General features: G+C 37.4%; 1 protein-coding gene across 8 annotated transcripts in view; it reads right to left on the reverse strand.

The window, feature by feature from the left end:
• Fbxw7 (F-box and WD repeat domain containing 7) overlaps positions 1 to 22,328 on the reverse strand; it is a 179,937-nt gene that overhangs the window by 62,351 nt on the left and 95,258 nt on the right. For 4 of the 8 annotated variants that reach the window (XM_023723662.1, XM_023723661.1, XM_023723663.1 and 1 more), the window contains 2 exons: positions 12,415 to 12,464; positions 11,287 to 11,859 (listed from right to left, as the gene is read on the reverse strand). In XM_023723662.1, coding sequence (XP_023579430.1) covers positions 11,287 to 11,790 — 504 coding nt within the window. In that variant the 5' untranslated portion in view covers positions 11,791 to 11,859; positions 12,415 to 12,464. Of the gene's footprint in view, positions 1 to 11,143; positions 11,860 to 12,414; positions 12,465 to 22,328 lie in introns of those variants that run through there. The other 4 variants (XM_004638694.2, XM_023723665.1, XM_023723664.1 and 1 more) reach the window with 2 other exon arrangements.

The following is a 22,328-nucleotide window of genomic DNA, read 5'->3' on the forward strand; positions in this document are numbered from 1 at the left end:
TTGCTTCACCTCACCTATTTATCATGAAAAGATTGTGAGGTCTCATTATACTATTCTTTTTTAAATTTCTGTATGTGGTACAGGATCTTGCTGCACAGCTCAGACTCACAGTGATCCTCCTGTTTCAGCCTCCCCAGCACTGGGATTACAGGCACGCACCACCATGCCTGGTTTCAGGGCTGGTTTGGCACACCTGGGGTTCAAGGGCTGACAGGGCATGCAGTACCAGGGATCAAACCCAGGTCCTTGTGCTTGCCAGGCAGGTACTTACACCACTGAGCTATCTCCCCAGCCCTATCGTATTCTTTATAGAGAAAAGATTTAAATTTTTTTTTCCCAAAGGAATACAGCTGCCAGGCAACAGTAGCTTGGAACCATGGCAGATTTGGATCCTAAACTCTATCTTCCATAGTAAAATATTTATTCTACTCTGAAGAATGCTAAATCCTAACCTAGTTATAAGTCATTTATGTTACTTCCTATCCTAGCTGCTTGAAGAGTCACTTATTTCTGTTTCAGATGCATAAACTTGGCCAGATAACTGAGTTCTAGGTAACTGAAAAGAGTATTACAGGACACATTTATATACTTTATGTATACAGAATCTCTTTTAACATGACCTGTTTTTTTATGGAGTCCTCACGCAAGGGCAGGGTGTATTAAAAGCAAAGATATTGAAAGGTCCTACAGCAAACTGTGTTCTCAAAACCAGCCCAATGTCTCCTATCTTGCATGTTATTCCTGCAATGTGACTGACATTTTTCCCCACTTTGAAATAGAGACCATGTCCTCTTCCTTGGGAATCTGGCCAGACTTTTCTGACTATTTCAAACACCAGAGAAGAAGAAAAGAGATTGAGTTTCTACCTTGCTCGCTGAAACATGCTCATGGTATCCCTGATGTGATGTTTCAACCTGAATGCTCTAAGGTCACTAAACTAAGAAGTTCAAATTAGCCCAGGTAAAAACACAGATGGAGAAGTCTAACACTATAGGAAAAGAAAACCAGATTCCTGTTTTACTAGATTAGTGATGGCAAACCTGGGCTACATGTGCTGCAGGCAGCTACTGGTTACCATTGAAAAGTAAAGAGTCCAGCATCACTGCCCTAGCTAGACCCCTGCTCTTTCACCTACTGCTATAATTTGCAGCCCCAACTTACTAGCACGGCCCAGGCCAGAGCAGTTCTCATATTCAGAACATCATTTTAGTTTGTTCCAAACCATGAAACTATTAGGTGCTTTGCCAATAACAACAGGTAACTGAAACAGCTCATAAAGCACAAACATCAAGAACACTGGTCTGTGTACTACAAAAGCCATCTGTGCTAATTTCAAACTAAACAAGCATGGAAAAGTCAAAAGCCATCCAAAATGAAAGAGGGAGTGATTATTTTGAGGGTGGTAAAACTTTTGGTGGTAATTTCCCACCTTGCTATTTGTATAATAAAACTCAAAAGGAACAAAGTTAAAAACTTTGGCTTGAATTTATATCCAAACAAGTTGGACATGAAACAAAGGGAAAAAAAAATCAATCCACTTTTAAATTCCCTACAATAATGGTTTTTATTTCTTTATTACACAAAAACTTAAATGAGCAAGCAGGTAAAATGAAGAAAAAAACCAGATCAGGCTTAAGACCTGGAAAGCCCATTCAAAAGGAACAACTGGAGCTGAGGAGATAGCTTAGTGGTATAAGTAACTGCCTGGCAAACACAAGGTCCTGAGTTCAATCCCCAGTACTGCCAAAAAGAAAAAAAAAAAGAAAGAAAGAAAGAAAGAAAGAAAGAAAGAAAGAAAGAAAGAAAGAGAAAAAAGAATAGGAGCAATTGGTTTTTGTCATTTAAGTACATGGGCCCAGTAAAGACTGTCATTGTTATCTAAAGACAGACAGACAGACAGACAGACAGACGAAAGAAAGAAAGAAAGAAAGAAAATATTCTCATATATGAACTTTCCAGATTTTTAAATGTTAACAAATTTAAATGAGTTTTAGAAAATATTAGATGAGTACAGGGCATGGTGGTGCACAACTGTAATCCCAGCACTCAGGAGGCTGAGGCAGGAGGATTGCTGCAAGTTCCAGGCCAGCCCGGGCTACAAAGTGAATTTAAGGCCAGCCTAAACTGCATGGCAAAGCCATGTCTCAAAAATACTGAAAAGAAAAAAAGATGAGCTAGTGGTTTACAATCTCTGTTCTGTTACCTTTCAAGTAAAGAAGCAGAAAAACAGAAAAAATGAAAGATGATCAACAACTAACAAGTAGCTATTAACTACTTGTTAATATTAACCCTTTCTTAAATTTGTCATCACCTGTGTTAAATCAGGTCAAAAGAATAAAATGAGAACAGGAAATAAACCCCACAGCCAAAATTAATTACAGAAGATAAACACTACAGATGTACCTCAGCGTATTTACATTGCTCACTCATTAAACCCTAAGGAGAAGAAAGGTTTGTACTAATATTGTTTAAACAAGATATCATGTCTGCATCTTGTCCTCTGAATAACCACTACAAAGACAACAATATGCAATGTATTAACTATTGTAACTGTCCTATTAACCTGTTTTGAAACTGTTTCAGTGTTACTTTATTTTCTCATTAAAATGAATAAAAAATTAAAAACCCTAAGAAAAATGGCATCATCCTTCTGAAACATTAAATCCACAACATGCAAGAGCACGTGCTCGCGCTCCACAGCACATCAACACCTTCCTCACGCCCCAGCCCTCCCCGGCCCTGGAAATTACGAAGCACAATAGCTGACTTACTATCTGCCAGTTATTATCCTGAGTACCTTACATATATTATCTCATTGAAACGTCTTAGGAACACCATGTGGTAGGCACCACTACCATCCTTAAGTTAACACTAGACATGCTAAAGATCTGCACAAGGCCAAATGCCACAAAGTGACATCGCAATCCCAAAACGCTGCAGTCTGCCTTCCGACTGCACTCTAATGGCCACTCCGTGGGTATTAATGCATTTGTTACAGTCAGGGTACTGAGCATGTGATCTTGAATCACTTAGTATTAGGAAAGGAGTGCTGTGTTGGTGTTGCTGGACTGCTCCTGGGAGGTGGGTTCTGGCCACAAGGGGGAGTCACCACGGGCACGAATCGGAAGGCACTGCTCCCTGTCTTGCACCTCCAGTCAGCACTTTGTGGACTGCCCTGAAGTGAGCAGCTTCTCCCCGCAATCAGCTGACTGGGGACTGAAATGTGAGCAGAGATAAACCTCACCTCCTTCGTGCTGTGCTTGTCTGGCACGGGTCCCAATTATGGGAAAGCAATTAAGACACCCCACTCATCATAACTCATTCTTTCTCTCTTCTCATGGCCTTTATCTCACAGTGTGTGCCAGCATTTTCCCTGGTGCTGATTTTCATGTTTATCTTATCATTTTTATTATATGTGTTCTCCTATACACAAAGCACAACAAATTCCTTGGGGAAGTTGGGATACACATTTCCTTAAAATAAGATCAATTCACTTGGCAGCTTAACATCTACAACCAATGAGTCAAATTCATAAGCAAAAGTGACCCTACCTCATTGCTCGGTATCTACTGTGCTACGATCTCCTCTAGGTGTAAACGGTGTTTCCCTTAAGCTCATCATACTAATGTTCTTTCAGAAAAAGGAGTATAAATAGCTAGTAAGAAATGTCCTATCTCTCCTCAAAACATGACACAAAAATCAGGAATAAGAAGTGCAATCTCCAGCACAATATATCTAAGAAAGAAACAAAATTTTAATCAGCGTTCTACTTCTGAATTTTCTCTCGAGAAGTCATCAAAATAGCAGTACATTCAATCCCTCCTGTCTTGCTGTGCCGACCCTGCCCCTGGGGTGCACTGAGATGGCAAATGAGACTGGGCGAGGTGGCGCACACCTGCAATCCCAGCACTTGAGAGAGTGCAAACAAGGAGGATCACTTCGAGTCCCATCTATGTAGTGAGACTTTGTAGACCCTGTGCTAAATACATTTTAAAAAGTAAAATAATAATAATAGTAGTAACAATGACAATAATAATAATAGTACATAGTTCAAATGGACCTCTGTCAGTTTTGTATGACCTGCACACAGTTGTGTGTTTTTTGTTTGTTTGTTTTGACTGAACATTTAAGATCTTTCAGGGAAGGCAATGTTATACAGAGTTCTAAGGACCTCAACGGTCTTACTGACTGTTCATGACCCTCTTCATACATTCATACTACCTATTTAAGGCTCTTACGCTATATAGAATTTTTGAGAAAAAACGTAAGTAACTGAGGAAGACTGAACTGTTTAGATATTATTTACTTTAGGATGATTGTGTGTTTAAGCTCCATAAAATTATCTTCTATGTTACCAGAGAATCTGGACAAGAAACCTAGACCCTCTGGATATAGATCATTCTTTGCTAACATATACACTACAGGAGCCTGGAGCAACTAACAGTGGGAAGCTTTTCATTTCATGCACTTATAAATAGATCCTTGAGAAAATTTCAAAAAGCATAGACATATTCCCAAAGCACAGTAAGTTTGTACACATGTGTACATATCCCAAGATCCATTTTATCATCACTTTTTGTCAATAAATAGAAAACAGAAATGTTCCAGCTACTTATTAAAAAAGCAAAAGCAAAAACAAAAACCAGAGTGCTCCACATTATGACAGTGCTTGTTATGCCAAATATTTATGCCGGTATTGAGCAAGAAATGAAGAACTAGGACACAAAGTACAAGAGAGACAAACACATACTAAATATTTTATATACACAGAAAGCATTTCTATGGGTAGCAATAAGGTGTGATATGGCCCTCTAGCGTTCAATGCAGAAACAAAAACTTAAGTAACTAAATCCCTATATATGATGCTTCATAGTAAAAAATAATACTTCCTCTAATTTACTAGTATGCTAACTATATCAATAGACAATTCTATAAAAACCTAAGTACAGTAGTACCTCAGAGCTCTGTCAGTTGGTTGTAGGAAGCACAATAAATATCCAAAGGAGGACCAAACTATTTTGGGTGGGAAGGGTAGTGAGCCATCAGGCAACACAGCCGAGTTCTAACTCCTGTGCTGAGGTCCAAGGGATAATTTCCATTTCAAAGTGTCTTGAATACCAAAGTCTACCAGTTACAAAGCAGTTGAGTGATCAAGGTATGACTGTATCTTATTTCTTTAAAGGTTTCACACTGTTGTGGTATCTTTTGAGTTACTATCCATATTTACAGTATGCAGTAAAAAAGCAAATTTTGAAATGCTTTTGAAGTATTTTCCCTTAAAAAAAAATCCTAATACTAAATGAAAGAAAATAGCATTTCTTAATTAAGAATAAAGCAGTAATAAATGCAAGGTAAGATTCAAAGAAACAATGGAATGTTATATCTATAAATAAAATATTTAAATATGTCTAAATTCTCTAATTATATTTCTTCTTTTGTATTCTGCTTTTGTAATTCATCCAATTTGCTTTTTCCTCTATCATATTAATTCATAGATAAGAGACTAATTATACCAACCAAAAAATTAAATATATAAAAGTGCGTCCTGCATAAGACAAGTCAAGGATAGGGCTGAGATTTTAGGACAAGAGTCAAGGGAAAGACCTAAAGGCAGAAAAAAATTTCATTAATAGGAATCAGAAGACTAGTCACTGGAGAAATGATTTTAAAGTTCATTAAAGTTGGCAAAATATTAATTTTAAAATAGGCCTAAACTTGTTACAGGTTAATATATGTACAATTTATTGCTTGTATTTGGGAGGTCTTGTAGGGAAAGGGGACTGATGTATAAAAAAGATACATTTACCACCGCTTTGTCATTCACTTGCTGAACTATTGCAACTTCCAGTTTAAAACCTTAGGAACTGCAGGAGAACTTGGTAAAGATCTTCCATTGTTCGGAATATATCTCTGCTGTTAAACAACACATGACTGCACAATGAAAGCAAACTGCAGGCAGCCTCTACAATATCCTCCGAACACAGAGCTAATCCAGGTACAGAATTTTATTCACAAGATTTGAAATGGATCTTAAAAAGATGGAAATAATCCAGAGGCTATAAAGTGAGGAAGACTTGGAAAAAGCTTAAATGAAGGTATCAAGAAAGCATAAACATTTGATAAGGTCAAACCAACATTTTCCTGAGGTAGAAGATAAGGTAGAAAAAGCAAAGGAATATAATATAAGGAACAGAGGGTTTTTAAATTTTGTACGTGTTTATATATGTCATAAATTTTAAAAGAATAAAAGGCAAGAAAAGATTCTCAATACACATGAACAGAGGGGCACTTTCTCAACATGATAAAGACTATAAAAATAACTACAGTTAAATCATGAGTGTATGAGAAACTTGAAGCTGTTCCATTAAGGTCAGGAAAAGGCCAAGACACTTTCTCCATTCTTTTTCAACATCATACAAGTCATAACTAATTTAGTACCTCAAGTAAAGGAAGAAATGATACCTGAGCAGATTAAAAAGAGGAAATAATACTATCTTTGTTCAAATATGACATAATCCTCTATGTAGAAAGCCAGAAAGCACAGTCAAAAACTCTTGAATAATTATATAAAATTATAAGACACAATGTTAATATATAAAATTGAATCAATTTCCTATATACCAGAAATGAACAAGTAGAATGTGAAATGAGAAATGTGATGCCACATACAGTAATACCACCAGAAAGGAAATACTTATTATATTTAAGTATGAGAAAACATGTATAAGATCTATGTGAGGAAAATGACAAAGCTCTGATGAAAGACATCAAAGAAGAACTAAATAAGTAGAGATACATTCCATGTTCTTATACAAAAAGAATAAGAACAAGATTCCTAATACCAATATTTGCAAGGTATCAGTTCTTCCCAACTTGGTCTACGGACACAACATAATCCCAATCAAAATCCCAGAATTTATTTTATAAATGCCAGGAAATGGTTTCTAAAGTTCACATGGAAAGGTAAAAGACCTAGGATAGTCAATACAATAGTGAAAGAGAAGGAAGAAGTTCAAACACTGACACTATGCAACTCCTGTGATTTACTATTAAAGCTACAATAACCTCAATAAGATGGCATTAAGAAAAAATAGAACAGTGGGAACACAATCAAGAGCCATAAAACAGACCAGGATAAATACAGTCAACTGTATTTACAAAGGAACAAAAAGTCAACACAATAGAGAACAGACACATTTTCCACACCACTGTGCTGCAATAACTGGACATCCACCATCACCAACCACGGACCGGACCGGACCGGACCGGGAAAAATGAATGTAAGAATCTAGATACAGAATTTATATCCTGCACAAAAATTAACTAAAAATGAAACAAAAACTCTAAATGTGAAAAGAAAACAAAACAAAACCATTAACATTCCTAAAACCAGGTATAGTAATAAATGCCTGTAATCCCAGCACTTAGGAGACTGAGACAAGAGGATTGCTGCCAGTTTGAGACTAGCCAGTGTACAAAGTAAATTCAGAGGCAGCCTGAACTACATAGTGAGACAGTCTAAAAAGGAAAGGGAGGGAGGGAGGGACGGACAGACATGGAAAAAAGAGGGATAGAGAAAAACTATGGTGAGATTTTGGAAAACTTCAAATGTCCATATAGTTTTGTGGGGCACCAGGTATCTGATCTGCAATTTTTTTTATCGATATAGAGCTGAAAATTAATTTAAAATTAATCTAGTCATTCATATTGTTAGTTCACTGTCAAGAACATGGTATTGTATCCTGGTACAAGTAGTTAATACTTTAAAGAACTGACCCTCCAATTTTTATCTTACAAATGCTTGAGAGGGAGGGAGAGCAAATATTCAAGATACTAAGAAAAATGCACCAACAAGCCAAAGAGTAGGATATTAACGAAGATTAAAAAAAAATCTGGGAGAAAAACTTAAAGATTGGCTTGGGAAAAAAACTGTGAGTTTACTTTTTAGTAGACTACTCAGGTGAATTCCAACAGATAGAATTGTACAACGAAGGCTGGTGCAAAAGACACAAGCCTGAGCCATATATTTGGAGTTATTCACCAAAGTAAAAAAAAAAAATGAAACCCAGAATGATATACTCCTTGACCCACAAACTTCATTCTGTCTTTCCTAACACCTACAACACAACATCAAAAACAATCAGGTCACTGTAATTATGCAAACATATCAAACTATCTGAAATACTTTAAGGATACTACAGAGCGTTATTTTGTTTTGTTTTGTTTTGTTTTGTTTTGTTTTGTTTTGTTTTGTTTTGTTTTGTTTTGTTTTGTTTTGTTTTGTGGTACCAGGAATTGAACTCAGGACGTTACGCTTGCCAGGCAAGTGCTTATTCTACTGAGCTATCTCCCACTACAGAACATTTTTGTCACCTGTATAAAGTATAAGTCTTTAAATTCTCCATTCTATAGGAAGAATATTCTTCAGTTTTTAATGAAAACTCCTAATTAAAATAATCTTTAATTACTTGTGGTATCTCAGGTGGATTTAAATATGACCAACAGTTAGGGCTATTATGATTTAAAGTAATACTAATTAAGTATTTTCAAAACTGTTCTAATAACAATTTGAAATTTATTATAAGCTAAAATTTATATTGGAATCCAAATGAAAGTTCACGAATCATTTAAATATACAAAAGTTTCAAAAATCAGAAAAAGTTTAAAGAAACCGACTTAAACTTTAGTGAAAGAAAATGGTACATATTATCAACTGAGAAAATCTGTGAACACCATCTGCTTGAAAACGCCTCACATTTTAATTTATATTAAAGATGGACCCAACTTATTATAAGTCTCTTTAACCTCCTATACATACTTTTTTGAAGTATTTCTCAAAGTTGCCTAACCTGAGCTCAAACTTGCAATTCTCCTGCCTCAAACTGTCTTAAAATTTGACTGGGAATATAGCTTATAGACTGCTATCTGCTATGAAGGACAGCATATTTTGTGGAATTAAGGTTGAAGAGAAAGGAGGCAAGTGGGCAAATAGAGGTCATGGTCCTACCTGAGTTTCTCAGGCACAGACTTGTGCATATTTTACTCCACTTAATCCTTACAAAACCATTGAGAAGCAGGTATTTAGAGATAGCAAAACAGATTCCATGGAATTCCATATCTATAGTCAACTACTAAGTCACAATGAGAATTTGAGTTCAGGCCCAAAGAGCAACCACTCTCTGTGTTAAGGGACAGTCCCTCACGTCAACACTGCTCCTTCCACTCCCTTCTCACCATCCTCCCAACAAGTTTACAAGCACTTAAACTAGACTGAGTTGTTGTTTCCAGTTTTCCCTCCTTTGCAAATGCAAGACAGCTATTTACTAAAAGACGTCATTCAGGATAACTGCTTTAAGCCCTAACTTTTGCTCTCTGGCATGTCTACACCTAACAGAATATTAACTATAGTGCACTGCCTTGCATGCACACTAGGTCAAGGAAGCTACTGACGCCTTCATTCTTTTTGACTCTACAACAGCGCAGGACTTAGAGCACTGTTAGGTGCTCACAGGTGTGCCCACAGTATCCTACAAAGGTTCAAGAGGGTGGTGGGAGGATGGCAGATCCAAAACAGAACTGTTATTTTCATCTTCTGACTGGCTAGTGACCCTTGGGCCTGAATTCTCTATTGATTATAATCTACAGACAAGAAGGGTCTCACTTTCCTGGGCTCCAATATACGTGGCCCACTATACTTTTCATGCATGTTTCAATAAACATTTATTTCTTATGTGCAGCAAATGAATAAAAACTGTCTAGATACTAGGAGAGATGTAACAATGCCAAAAGAAAAAATTGGTAAATTGTAGGTAAAGAATGAAGTTCACAGAAGGAAAGCAGTAGAATAAATATAGAAGATCAGGATTAGATGAGATTAGTTCTCAAAGTCTCTTTTCATGAAAAGATTAGGAGGATACATGATCTGACCTTATTTGTTTTTCATATTAGTAGAAAATTATTTGGTAGATTTTTAAAAAGGAAATGAGCTGATAATCTCAAAAAATGCCAAAGATTCTTTAATGTGAGTTGATCATCTTTTCAGAAAGTAAGATTTTGTAGAAGGCTACTGACAGAGTTGATATTGAAGAAACATTCTTATCTACAGAAGCACCACGCCTCTTGAATTTGCAAGACTAGAGAAATAGCCAGCAAACACCCCCTGGTTAAGAACCATGTCTGATGGCCTCCACAGAGCGAGCTCTGGCACATTTTTATATTGTCACTTCTTCCTATTACAATGTTAGCCTTGCGGTCTCCTATCTTCAATGATGCTTTGTTAAATACTACAAAGTAGTTAACTGAGCACTCTGTTTTTTAAAGGGTAGCTCTGATTATTTCAAATTTCACATAGTACAGTATTACAGTGCCATCACACCCCAGGGGCTGGAACCTTAAGACTAAGGATCTATGAAAATCTCATTTCTCGCTGTATATCAAATTCTACTACAGGGGGCAGCATAACACATGGAAAGAGAAAGAAGCTTTAAACTGCTAGGTAAGGATGAAGCTTCTTGTCACTTACAGTATACCTAGGCTGGGATGAAATCTCCAGAACTTCTGTTCCCTTATTGGTACAGGCTCCTGCACACTGAACAGACTTAAGAAACAACAGCTCTTAGCTGCCACTGTCACCAATTTAACATTGGCATAGTCTACAGTCTCTAACATAACATTGTTTGCCATAGGTTCCCATAAAAACAAACTGTTTATGACCAAGGAAAAATATTTGTTCTCAGTTTAAAGAATAAGCCAATACAAGGAAGAACCCGATTTTCTAATATCATAAACACAACATTAAAGAATGAAGTATAAATGTCTAGCTTTCACAAAATTTAAGAAACTGAAAAAAAAAATAGAAATAATGCTTGGTAAATTTGTACAAGGCTAATTCTACATTAACATTTTTAAGTGGGACATTTAAAACAATCTTATGACTTCTGCCCTTTTTTTTCAAAAGTCAAAATTTAATAAAACTTGAAAAAAATGGTGACGTGGAATAATGTCTACAGAATTGTCTTACAATTGTCAAGAATTTAAGGGGCTGGGGAAATAGCTCAGTGGAATAATTGCTGGCCTGGCAAACACAAGGTCCTGTTTGATCTCTGGTATGATATATATGAATATTTATAATACTTCTTAATACTTTTTGTAAAACAAAAGTTAGTTCATTTTATTACTATACAAATGAATATTAAGTAATAGTAATAACAAAGGCTATAGGGAGTTTCACTGCAGTTAAAACAGATGTGAAGTGTCTGCCAGTAACAGTAGACTGAACATACTCACTTTCGTTGTCTTTGCATAGAAGGGGGAGGACAGTTGGTGAATGGGCAGGTCCACAGTACCACTGGAGTTTGTGACACTGTTACTATGTATATGTTCATCTTCTCTGCTACTGTCATCAGATTGGTCAAAATCATCACTTTCCTGGTCCATTTCCTCCTCCTCTTCATCCTCCTCATCTTGCTCACCAGCATGTTCTTCATCCTCCTCTTGCTCTTCATGGTTTCCCGAGGAGTCCTCATCTACTGAAATAAACTGATTATTGTTTTCTTCCACCTGTCCTTGCTGGGAATCATTGTGGTCTCCAGATCTAGGTTCTGCACCAACAACTTCACCATTCCTTGCGGTGTGCTCCTCCTCCTGCTGTCTTAGCTGCTGTGGCTGCTGCTCTTCCTCCACCACCCGGTTCATCTGCTCCTCATCCGCCTGGCTTGAGGAAGGGTTACCTCTCAGAGAGCCTCCTGTCCGTCGCCTTTTGCTGCCCACAGACAGCAGTTCCTGATTCATTTCCAAAAGCCAGCTTGCCACTTCTTGAACCTTGGCCAGACTATCAGAAGATGCAAAGGCTTTCACATTCTAGAGAAAAAATGAGACAGAAACAGGCTTTGTATTTTCATGTCTTGTGTCTGTATTCTACTTATCACTAGAGACCGCAAAATGTGTTTGATGCCCTCAAGGCATTAACGTGTTCTTAATCATCAAGTCAGAAAGTTTAAATTGTGAAAGTTCTGACTTTCCCAAAATCATACAATAAACTTTAATATTCTTTCAATAATTCTTAGCACTAAGCTATCTAATTTCTTTAACCAGTAAAACAATTTTAAATATTAGATCAGTAATTCATAAACTATATTCTCTGTAACACTTCCTTAAAAAAATGTATTATAAAAGGTACACCAAAAAAAGCATATCCAATGCTCAGTCAAGTTCAGGAAATAAAGAAGCAAATTAAATAAAAAGCTTTTTTTTTTAACCCTGAAAACTTCCTATACAGAATCCTACCTTCAGACAGTGTTCTGATAGGTAACAAGTATAATCATTATAATTTCACTTTTCAACAATAACTGTAAATCAATTAGACAGCAAATAAACAAAAACTTTTACTTGAAAAAAAAATTCTTAAATTCATACCCTCTGACCCAGTAATTCCACTTCTGGCAATCTATCCTAAAGAAGTAATCCTAAAACAGAGAAAAAAGAAATTATACAGAAAATGCTTATTACAGCTTTATCCAAAAAAGCACAAAGAAAAAAAATAAATAAAAATCAAAGCTCATATGTTCAAGACAGAAGTGAGATGGGATACATAACATACTCCCTAAATATGATGTTTGCAAAAAAAAAATCATGAAAACATACTTGTTTGCATTATATTATGCAAAAGGAAATATGCAGGAAATTATATGAACACAGTATGGTTCTTTTCATTTTTTTTCTTTTTGTTCACACTATGATTTTTAACTTGCATAAAAACCAAATGACAATACTTGGAAATAAATTGCACATTAGGGAATAGTATTATACCCTTTAAAGTAATTCTTTACCATATCACTTAAATTGTATATATCAAACACGTTTATTTTGGGGTGGTTTTTAACACAGGCTCATAAAATTTGATAGAGCATCTTGTGTTCATTTTAACCGCACCTTTTGTTGGTATCTAGACACATTTGATGTTCTCTAAAATAATGCCAAGACATTATTGACATTTTTAAAAAGGTAAGCACTTGTTACCTAAAACTTGAAGCTTCATAGTCTGGTTGTTAATCAGTAGGCATGATAACTAACTTTATAAGGATTTATAAGCTAAATAATCTGGTGCTGGGGGGGTAAACTGTGTTTCACTACTGCAAACATGTACCAATAAAACTGCAAAATTAAAAATAACTAAAAAAAAACCCTCCAAAACAAACAAAAGTAACTTGAAACTTTAATACAGAAAAGGTTAACAAATGAACCAACAGTCTTACATCCTAAATATACACATATACATATATAAAATTCAAGTATGCTATTTTTCTGTCAAGATGTATAAAATATCTAACTTATTTTTTATCAATAACTGATGAAATTGAACTTGAGTTTAATAAAATAAAATCTGATGGTAGATACATTTGTCATTGCATTGAACTTTTTACTTAGAATGGCAAAGAGGAAATGACTCAAGGTCAGGAATAACACAGTAAAAGAAAACCACAGATTTTTTAAATTGAAAATGTTCCTTACACCATAGACAAGATAAGTGGGGCTCAAAGAAATTAAGATAATGGGGGCCGGGGAGATGGCTCAGTAGAATAAGCGCTTCTCTGGCAAGCATAAGGGCCTGAGTTCAATCCCTGGTTCCGCCAAAAAATAAAAAATAAAAGAAATTAAGAAAATGTCTCAAGTTCACTAGGTGCTAGCAACTTGTGGACAACCTGACACATGACTGAGTCTTCCTTCATGTATCCCAGTCTACAATAACTACATATTCATCCCTAAAATTTTCTTGACAAATGTTCAGATAGCTCTGATAAAGTTAGACTTTTAAGTACAGAAAACAGCATTCCTTGTAAGTGGACAGGTCTCTGAATTCCAAAGGAGCTTAATGAGAACCATGCAGAAGAGCATGCGATTAGACCAGAGCTGCCTGAAGTATTTACATTAAAAAGATGTTTTATGATATTTTGCCCCTCCAGAAGAGAGAAAGAAAGGGGAGAGGAGGGGGGAAGGATACAGGACAGGACAGGACAGAACAGCATAGGACAGGACAGGACAGGACAGGACAGGACAGGACAGGACAAAGGAACAGGAACAGGAACAGGAACAGGAACAGGAACAGGAACAGGAAAAGCAAAAGGAAAAGCAAAAGGAAAAGGAAAAGGGGTGGGCAAAGCAGCCCTTAGGCAGTGTCTTCCACAATAGTGAGAAGTCCAGAAAGGCCCTCACCTAAGGCCTATGATCAGCTCTAGGCTATGATGGAATAAGTATTATAATTACTGTGTTTATAAACAAAATTCAAAAGTAAGTCTATTTAAAGAAAACAGAGCCACTCTAGGAAGCTTTCAAAGTCCTAAAAAATACAGGGTTACTCTTGGCCTTAATTCTGTAGTACTTCAGACCTAATTTCTGTCTGTCTGCCTGTCTGCCTGCCTGCCTGCCTGCCCTCTCCCTCTGTTTCTCATGAACTTTTAAAGTAGTTTATCACAAACTTTGCCTTTAAAGAAAAAAACCTTGGGGCCAGGGAGATAGCTCAGTAGAATAAGTGCTTGCCTGGCAAGTGCAGGGTCCTGAGTTCAATCCCCAGTACCATCAAAAATAAATAAATAAATAAAATAAAAATAAAATAAAATAAAGACCTTTCTTTCAAACACCATTTGAACTGCTTATGTAAGGATACTTAAGAGACTAAATGTGGACATGGTACACATTACATGGTGTGTTGAGAATCTGTCTTCACCTGAACTACAATTGTGAGCCTCAAAAAGGATTCTAAAGCAAAAACTAACTTGAAACTTGCAGGAGACACCAAGGAATTTACACTAATGAAATGAATAATGTAAACAAATTAGCAAAGCCTCCAAATGACTATATAATGTGAATATTTTAAGTTATAATAGCAGGTGTAACGCAGAATATCTGAGTTACCACATAAGCCTAACTGTATTGATGGTCAAGAAGAATAACTCAAAGAATAACTAGGAATTCTTAACTCAAGCAACTTTCGATTTCTACAGAATCCTAACAGACTCCCTAATCATCAGGAATATATGCTCTGGTCACATCACTTAAAAATCTCATTTCATCTTATGAACATTTTATATAGCAAATTAATAACTTATTTATTAGTTACTATGGTCAAGTTACTTAGCAGTAAATACCTGGAGTGGATGATAAAATATGCTGTATCCTACAATGCTAAAATCCTGCAAGGAGATTTTAGGCTGATCACAGTCCAAGTCAAAGCCAATGTCCTCTATGATTGCCCGTTAGAGACCCTGCAGAACCTACATGTGTCCCACCACTCTGAGCTCACTTCTACACTCTCTGCTTCTGACCTTGCTATCCCCTTTCTGTCCTGGTTCATTCTTAAAGAGCAAAGAGCACTACAAACTGGAGCCTTTGTACTGGCTACTCCTCTCCCTGAACACTCTCAGCTACTTCCATGGTCCCTTCCAGTACTTCCCTCCAGACCCTGCCTTAGATGTCCGCTAACCGAAGGCATGTCCCCCAGTGTCCCATTTAAAATAACAAACCCACTGTCACGTTCCTTTCTCCTCTCATCCCTGACTTGCTCCTCTCCCTATCACTAAAACACCGACACAGTACCTGCTGTGTACCCAGTGCCTACTTGTCCACCTGTTTGCTTCTTTTCTCTTTCCCCACCAGCATTTATGCTCTATCAGGAAAGGGCTTTCCTTTTTTCCACTGCTGCCTCCAGCACCCACAAAATCATCTGGCTCAGGAAGCACCCATGCTTTAAAACATGTTATTTACTGAGTAAATAACCATTAAATCTTTTTTAACCAGTCATGCACTGAACATACTTTATTCACCAAAGAAGAATTCCAAGCCAAGCCAATAATATAACATTTGCTATTTAAAACACATTCTAAGAAGTTACACCCTGTATTCAACAAATCACTTGAGGCATTTCTGAAACTGGTTAGGGTATAAATCCTAATATTTTACCATTTGCCCATAAATATTTTCTAAATCATAAATTTTTCTTTATCAAATTTATTTCTACTACATGCTGTAAAAACAATTATGTAACTAAAACTATTAATATTTCCAACATACTTATCATTTTTTGAGTAATTCTGGTAGGACAGCAAATCTCCAACAGAGCAGCTAACTAGGAAACCACATAGAAAAATTAAGAGATGGCAAAATTCAACAGATCCTCCATAGTAGAGGTTAATGAAATCAACATAAAATGGGCATTACTGGAGAATACCATCATATATGCAGGAAGGAATCCACAGTTTTATGGATCTGAACTGAATAAATCTTGTACCTTATCTATACTGGAAAGGACGCAAAAGGCTATTTCTAAATTGAAACAATAGTACCTACCTTTTATGTTATTTATTTTTGCTCAAATGATCCTGGATTTACTCTATCAAAACTAAATTTTTAAATAGTCATTAAACTATTTCTGTAGTCTTTACACTGGTAGGCGCCCCTTCCCTGCCCCTTCTCTGTTCCTCCACCCTAACATTCCCCTAGTGTTCTCTCTCAGGTAGCACTACTTTTGCTCTCCACTGCTGGTTCCTCCCCTCCCTATAGTTCTGTTTTTTTGAAACCCTGATTTCAGTGATCACATAAACGCTAATGGTTCTCACTTCTACCATCTCTGTCGTTTTGTATTTTAGGGAAGATGTGTTCAGGGTCTCACTACTAGATTGGACTCATAGTGATCCACCTGTTTACAGCCTCCCAAGAGCTGGGATTACAGGAGTATGCCACGCCACCACACCCAGACTCAATTGCTGGCTCAGCATGCCCTGGGGACAGGGCTGGCACAACAGACCCAGGGATCAAACCCCTGGCCCCTGTACCTGCTTGCAGGTGCTTTAATCCACTGAGCTATTTGGCCAGCCCCTCAAGTTCATCTTAAAACCCAAAATTCGACCCCAATATCCACACAAGGCAAAAAAGTTGTCCTTATATCTCCTTACTATTATCTTTATTTCATTGACTACAACTATATTCTAGTCAACTACAGTCATAAGAAACTCACTGGCTCTTAATTCCTTGTTTCCTTCAACAACTTAGTCCTAAAGGCCACTAGAAGCCAAGCAACTGAGGTGTCTGTGGAGGCCAGAGGTAATCCAAAATAGGGTCACTCTGCACATAGCCTCTCTGTACATGGACAGTAAATCAGTAAGGGGTGTCAGAGACCAACTGAGAAGAATAAAGCATGATACATGCCGTGGAGAAGCCCAGTTGGTCAAAGGCAGAACTAGGTAAGAACACGGTGGGTGTGGGGCCCTCAAATGTGAGCAAGTTAAGAAAGGTGTGGACATGGGAGAAAGTCTCAAGGTCTGACTGGGATGAAGAATGGTTCAATGGTCACTATTATTCCCAGTTCAGATAGCCCTTCTTCAACCTAATCTGCTGTAAGAAGCACAGCTGCACGACAGTGTCCTTCATCTCACCTTGGAATCCATGGCCCCATCACAGTACAACTACAGAGCACTGGTGAGCATAAGAAAGGGTAATGCTCCACAGGCCACCTGGGAAAGAGGGAGGGTTGGCTTCGCAGTACATTAAATCTTAGGCTGACTGCTTCTGAGAGGAACCCAAACTGACACAGTAAACACTGGAAGGAACAGTACCAAAAACTCTTGAGGCCACATGCCTGTAATCCCAGTACTTGGGAGGCTGAGGCAAGGGGATCACTGCAAGTTCAAGATCAGCCTGGGCTACAAAGTGAGCTCAAGGCCAGCCTGAACTGCATAGCAAGACCCTGTCTCAAAAAGACTGGGGGGATAGGGGGGAGGCTCGAGGCCAAAAACAAAACAAACAAACAAAAAAAAAAACTTTTAGAGCCCAAATATGCCACAAAATAGTTACCATCATCAAACAAAAGTCATTTCATTCAAGACTGTCTTTAAGAACATCTACCACCCAAAGAAATAGTTATGTGACAGAGGAAAAGTTCTCAACAGAGTAACAGGGCTGAAAAGGGTCCTTTCAAGAAAACAGTAGGCTGGATTTTTGTCAAATACTTTGAAAATGAAGAATAGCTGCAGTTAGGGGCCAGGGAGATGGCTCAGTGGAATAAGCTCTTCCCTGGCAAGCCCAAGGCCCTGAGTTCAATCCCTGCTTCCACAAAAAAAAAAAAAAAAAAAAAAGAATAGCTGCAGAATCCAGCCTAGACAGCATTTACATTTCAGTCTTTTCAAGGTATTAAGAAACCACTGCTTGACTGTACCTCAGGGATAGGATTCTTGAATTTAAAAAGAAAATGAGCTACTGGAAAATGTTATGTTATAAAAGGTAATCATGAATGTTTCCACTGCTGCTTTGGTTCAGAAAGAAGAAAGGTATCAGCAATTCTCGAGGCTTACTAGAAACCACCTGGAGAAACACAACAAAAGGGAACAGTTTGCTTCCTTTTCAGCAAACTGTATAACTGGCCAAGGACCCCCTTTCTAGATCTTCTGGTTGTGAATGTTTGACTTAAGGAAAAAAAGAAGCACTACAGTCTTATCATACATCCAAGATGGTATTTTACCCATTTTCCCCACACAAAAGTTCTGGATTTCTGTGAAGATTTCCTGCTACCGGTAGGAAAGCATGAACATTACGGTAATTTTCAACTTCTCATTCATATACACAATCTTTCTTAGTCAAAAAGCAACAGTAAGCTCAGAAGTGGTCTCGTTATCTCAAGTTTCACTTGATCCCAAATATTTTGTACAAAAAGAATAATAAAAAAGTAAATTCACATTAAAGAGATAAACATGTTTTCAGTTTTTAAGATTAAAAAGGAAAACATGAGCCTTTAAAAGATGTAATATAACTGATAGGCTCATATTTGAACATATGTATCACTGAGTAAGATACATATGTTTTCTCAAAGTCTTGTGTAAAACTCCACTTGCTGTTTTTATTCAAAGTGTTTTGGCTAGGGTTTTAGTAGCTTTACTATTCAACACTGCTGATAGATTGTCATGCTGTAAACAACACCAATTAAAATAAATTTGTAAACTTCATTTACATTAAATCTATTACACCTACATTAGGTTACAGACCAGCCTAAGTTTAATTACTTAAATTTAATTTCTTATGAGTTTGCAAAATGTATGAAGAGATAATTTCAAAGACAGTACATTAAACACAATTATCAAGGGACTGTATTCTCCCTGAGAAAAGTTAGTTTCTATGTTCTTGTTAGCTCTATGTATGGGATGAAAATTATTCTCACACATAGCATGGCATACAGATCTCAGAGCAGAAATTTGCGGTAAGACCTACTTGGGTCAGGTAAAAAAGATACAACAGTGAAGTTCATTGAAGTAAACAATACAGTTTCCAATGCCTGCTCTAAGGACTTGCAGGACAGCTGATTGCCTGTTGGAAAGACAACTGCACAAAGAGGAAGACAGAGTTCATTAGGTAAACAGAGCAGAGTTTTCTCTGTTCCAAAGAGCACTGATAATTATCAATCAATTACTATACCTGCAACTTTCTGACCAAGCCAGTGTTCTCTGGGCTATCATCAATACAGCCATTTCAACACCTGGCTTCTCGAGATTTGAATATTCCTCCAGTGCAAAAAGACAGAAAGGCTAAAAGCAAGGATCAGCAATGGAGCAAACTACAAGCTTGTTTCCCTCCTACACAGCAACAGGAGTGCTGCAGTATTGCTGTCACAACTGCCTGCCAGTGATGAACAACCTGAACTACCAGGAGTTTGGGGAAACATTAGACTTGCCCAAACCAAATCATTGTCAAGGTGCCTGGTTTATAATCTTTAAATTAACTAATAAACATAAGAGCAAGGAACTTTTCCATATACATGTTAACTAAAGCAATATATAATTCTGAATCGAATTCTTTTGTTAGATGAGACATGATCTGCACAGCAGTGAAATTTTTTTTTTTTTGGTGGGGGGGAGTGGGGGGCAGAACCAGGGACTGAACTCGGACCCTTGCGCTTGCCAGGGAAGTGCTTATTCTACTGAGCCATCTACCCGGCCCCAGCAGTGAAATTCAAATGAAGTCTAAGGAAGAGGCAGTCTACTAAAGTAGTACTAGTGTTCTCATTTTAATGGCTATGTTGTGAGGCACAAAGATGCTCATGTATTAGAAATGCATGTGTTTAAGGGTGGTAGTGCATTATAGTGACAATTTACTTTCAAGTGGTATGGGACAAATTAAATTCTTAGGACTTGTTATGGTTTCTGTATAGTTGTCCGCCCCCCCCCCCAAAAAAAAAAACCCTCCTGCAGTCTTGGGGCGGCTTCAGGAGTCCGTGATTGATTACTGTGGGTGTGGATGCTGCACTGGCCCTGGGGCAGGTAATCTGCATTAAAATGTAAGGAGGGCCGAGAAGCTGGCAGCTTGAGCTGCTGCCTTTCCCTTGCTCTCTTGCTCTTTGCCGCCGCCAGGAAAGGTTGCCCTCTGCTATGTGCTGCTCTGCCTTGGACCCAGCTGAGTATGGACTGAAACCTCCAGTGACTATGCGCTAAATAAACCTTTCCTTCCTTCATTTTGGGTGCCGGGTATTTGTCCCAGCAATGAGAGAAGAGTAAGACAGGACTACATATGGATTTTTCTCAAAGTTAAAAAAAAAAAAAAAAACAGAAGTTGATATGGACGTCATTATTCTTCCATCATTTGTCACAGAGTACACTTCTATGTCCCTAGGACACTTTTGTATCACCAGTAACTCTTGATTAATCTACCTCCAGTACCTCTTCAACTTCACTCCAATAGTGCTGGCTAAGCAGATGCCATCTGTGTCCTGCCCAAGCCACTAGTGCCCCTAGCATCTCTCTCTCATGTTCCCATCATTCTCACCCACCTGTGCTGTTGCTGGGACCTGTCATGCCAACACACCAGGGTCAGTTCCTGAGCCTTTCACAGGCTGAACCTTTTGTTCCAATGAAACACTGAACAGTTAAAGGGAGAGGTACGGAAGAGGGAGAAGGAGGCACAGAGAGAGCAACTTAAGTGACTGCAGAACTTCTGAACATCATGTCCTCTGCAGGATGAACTTTAAACTTAAAAGCACAACACATGTGTATAAACCATTCCTAATTTGATATGAAACTGTGTACAACCCCAAAGCCTTGGTCTATTTGTGTTCTCTAGTGCATTGCATATGTCTATTTCTTTGCAAAAGCTGTTACCATCGCTAACTTTTTTTGGCTACACTAACTCTACTCTCAAAGTTGGTCTTCTGTCTTCTCTGTCACAGTATTACTGAAATTGGCCAGCACAGTTCTTGAATACAAGCATATATTCTTTAATTTAAAAAAAAAAGGAAGAGAGAGAGAAAGAAAAGACAGAAAAAAGTGGTGGAGCACTGAGGGCAAAGTTGGGAAACATGGTAAGAAACACCACAGGAACTATCAAACTGACAAAGGGATAAGCTAATGTATAAAGGGCAGACCTGATTTTAAAATTGTGAATTATCTTTTTTATATACAGAATGAAATGTAGAAAGCTAGGAAAGCATGTTTTTACTTCCAATGTCTTATAATTCCATGAAGAAAACAAGAACTATTTTTACCCTCCCACTGACGTTAACTGATACCACATATCAAAACATATATTGTAATGCTGAGCTGTAAAATGCAAGAGTACACTCATGCACAGACACAGACAAGAAGCACAAACAATAAATAATGCTCTTTCCACATTTCAGAAGTGACAGTCAACCATCCACCTCACACTATCACTACCTACAAACTCTACTTACCAAATTTATAAAAGCATTAACCAACAAATACATATAAAATTCATAGGGTAATATTTACATGATCTAGAAAATATTCAAGAGCATTTCTTACACAGTATAAACTAAAAGTAAATGCAGATCTTCATCTATACGTCTCTATCAATATCTATATCTATCTATCCATCTATCCATCTAGACAGACAGACAGGCAGGCAGACAGACAGACTTCCTAGGTTTTTATCCAGGAGAAATGTCCATAGATAGGCGGGTACAAAGATGCTTATAGAAGCTTCATTCAGATAGCCCACAACTAAAAACTCAAGTATCCATTTAGAGAAGAGCAGATAAGTTGTATACTGTAAATTATAAAATATAGTAGTATATTCATGTAACATACATTTAAAAATGAATTTCTGATACAATTATCTCAAAAACAGTACATCAAATGAAGGAAGGCAAAAAATTAACACTGGATGGCTCCATTTATGTGATGTTTAAAAATCCAGAAACTTAGCCAGGCATGGTGACACATGCCTGTAATCCCAGCACTGGGGACACAGGAGAACTGCCTGAGACTTACAGCAAAATCCACAAAACTAGTGTGCAATAAGAGAAATCACTGGATGTGTGTGTGTGTGTGTGTGTG

The sequence above is a fragment of the Octodon degus genome, unplaced genomic scaffold (assembly GCF_000260255.1).
Source record: "Octodon degus isolate 3935 unplaced genomic scaffold, OctDeg1.0 scaffold00101, whole genome shotgun sequence".
NCBI classification, from domain to species: domain Eukaryota; kingdom Metazoa; phylum Chordata; class Mammalia; order Rodentia; family Octodontidae; genus Octodon; species Octodon degus.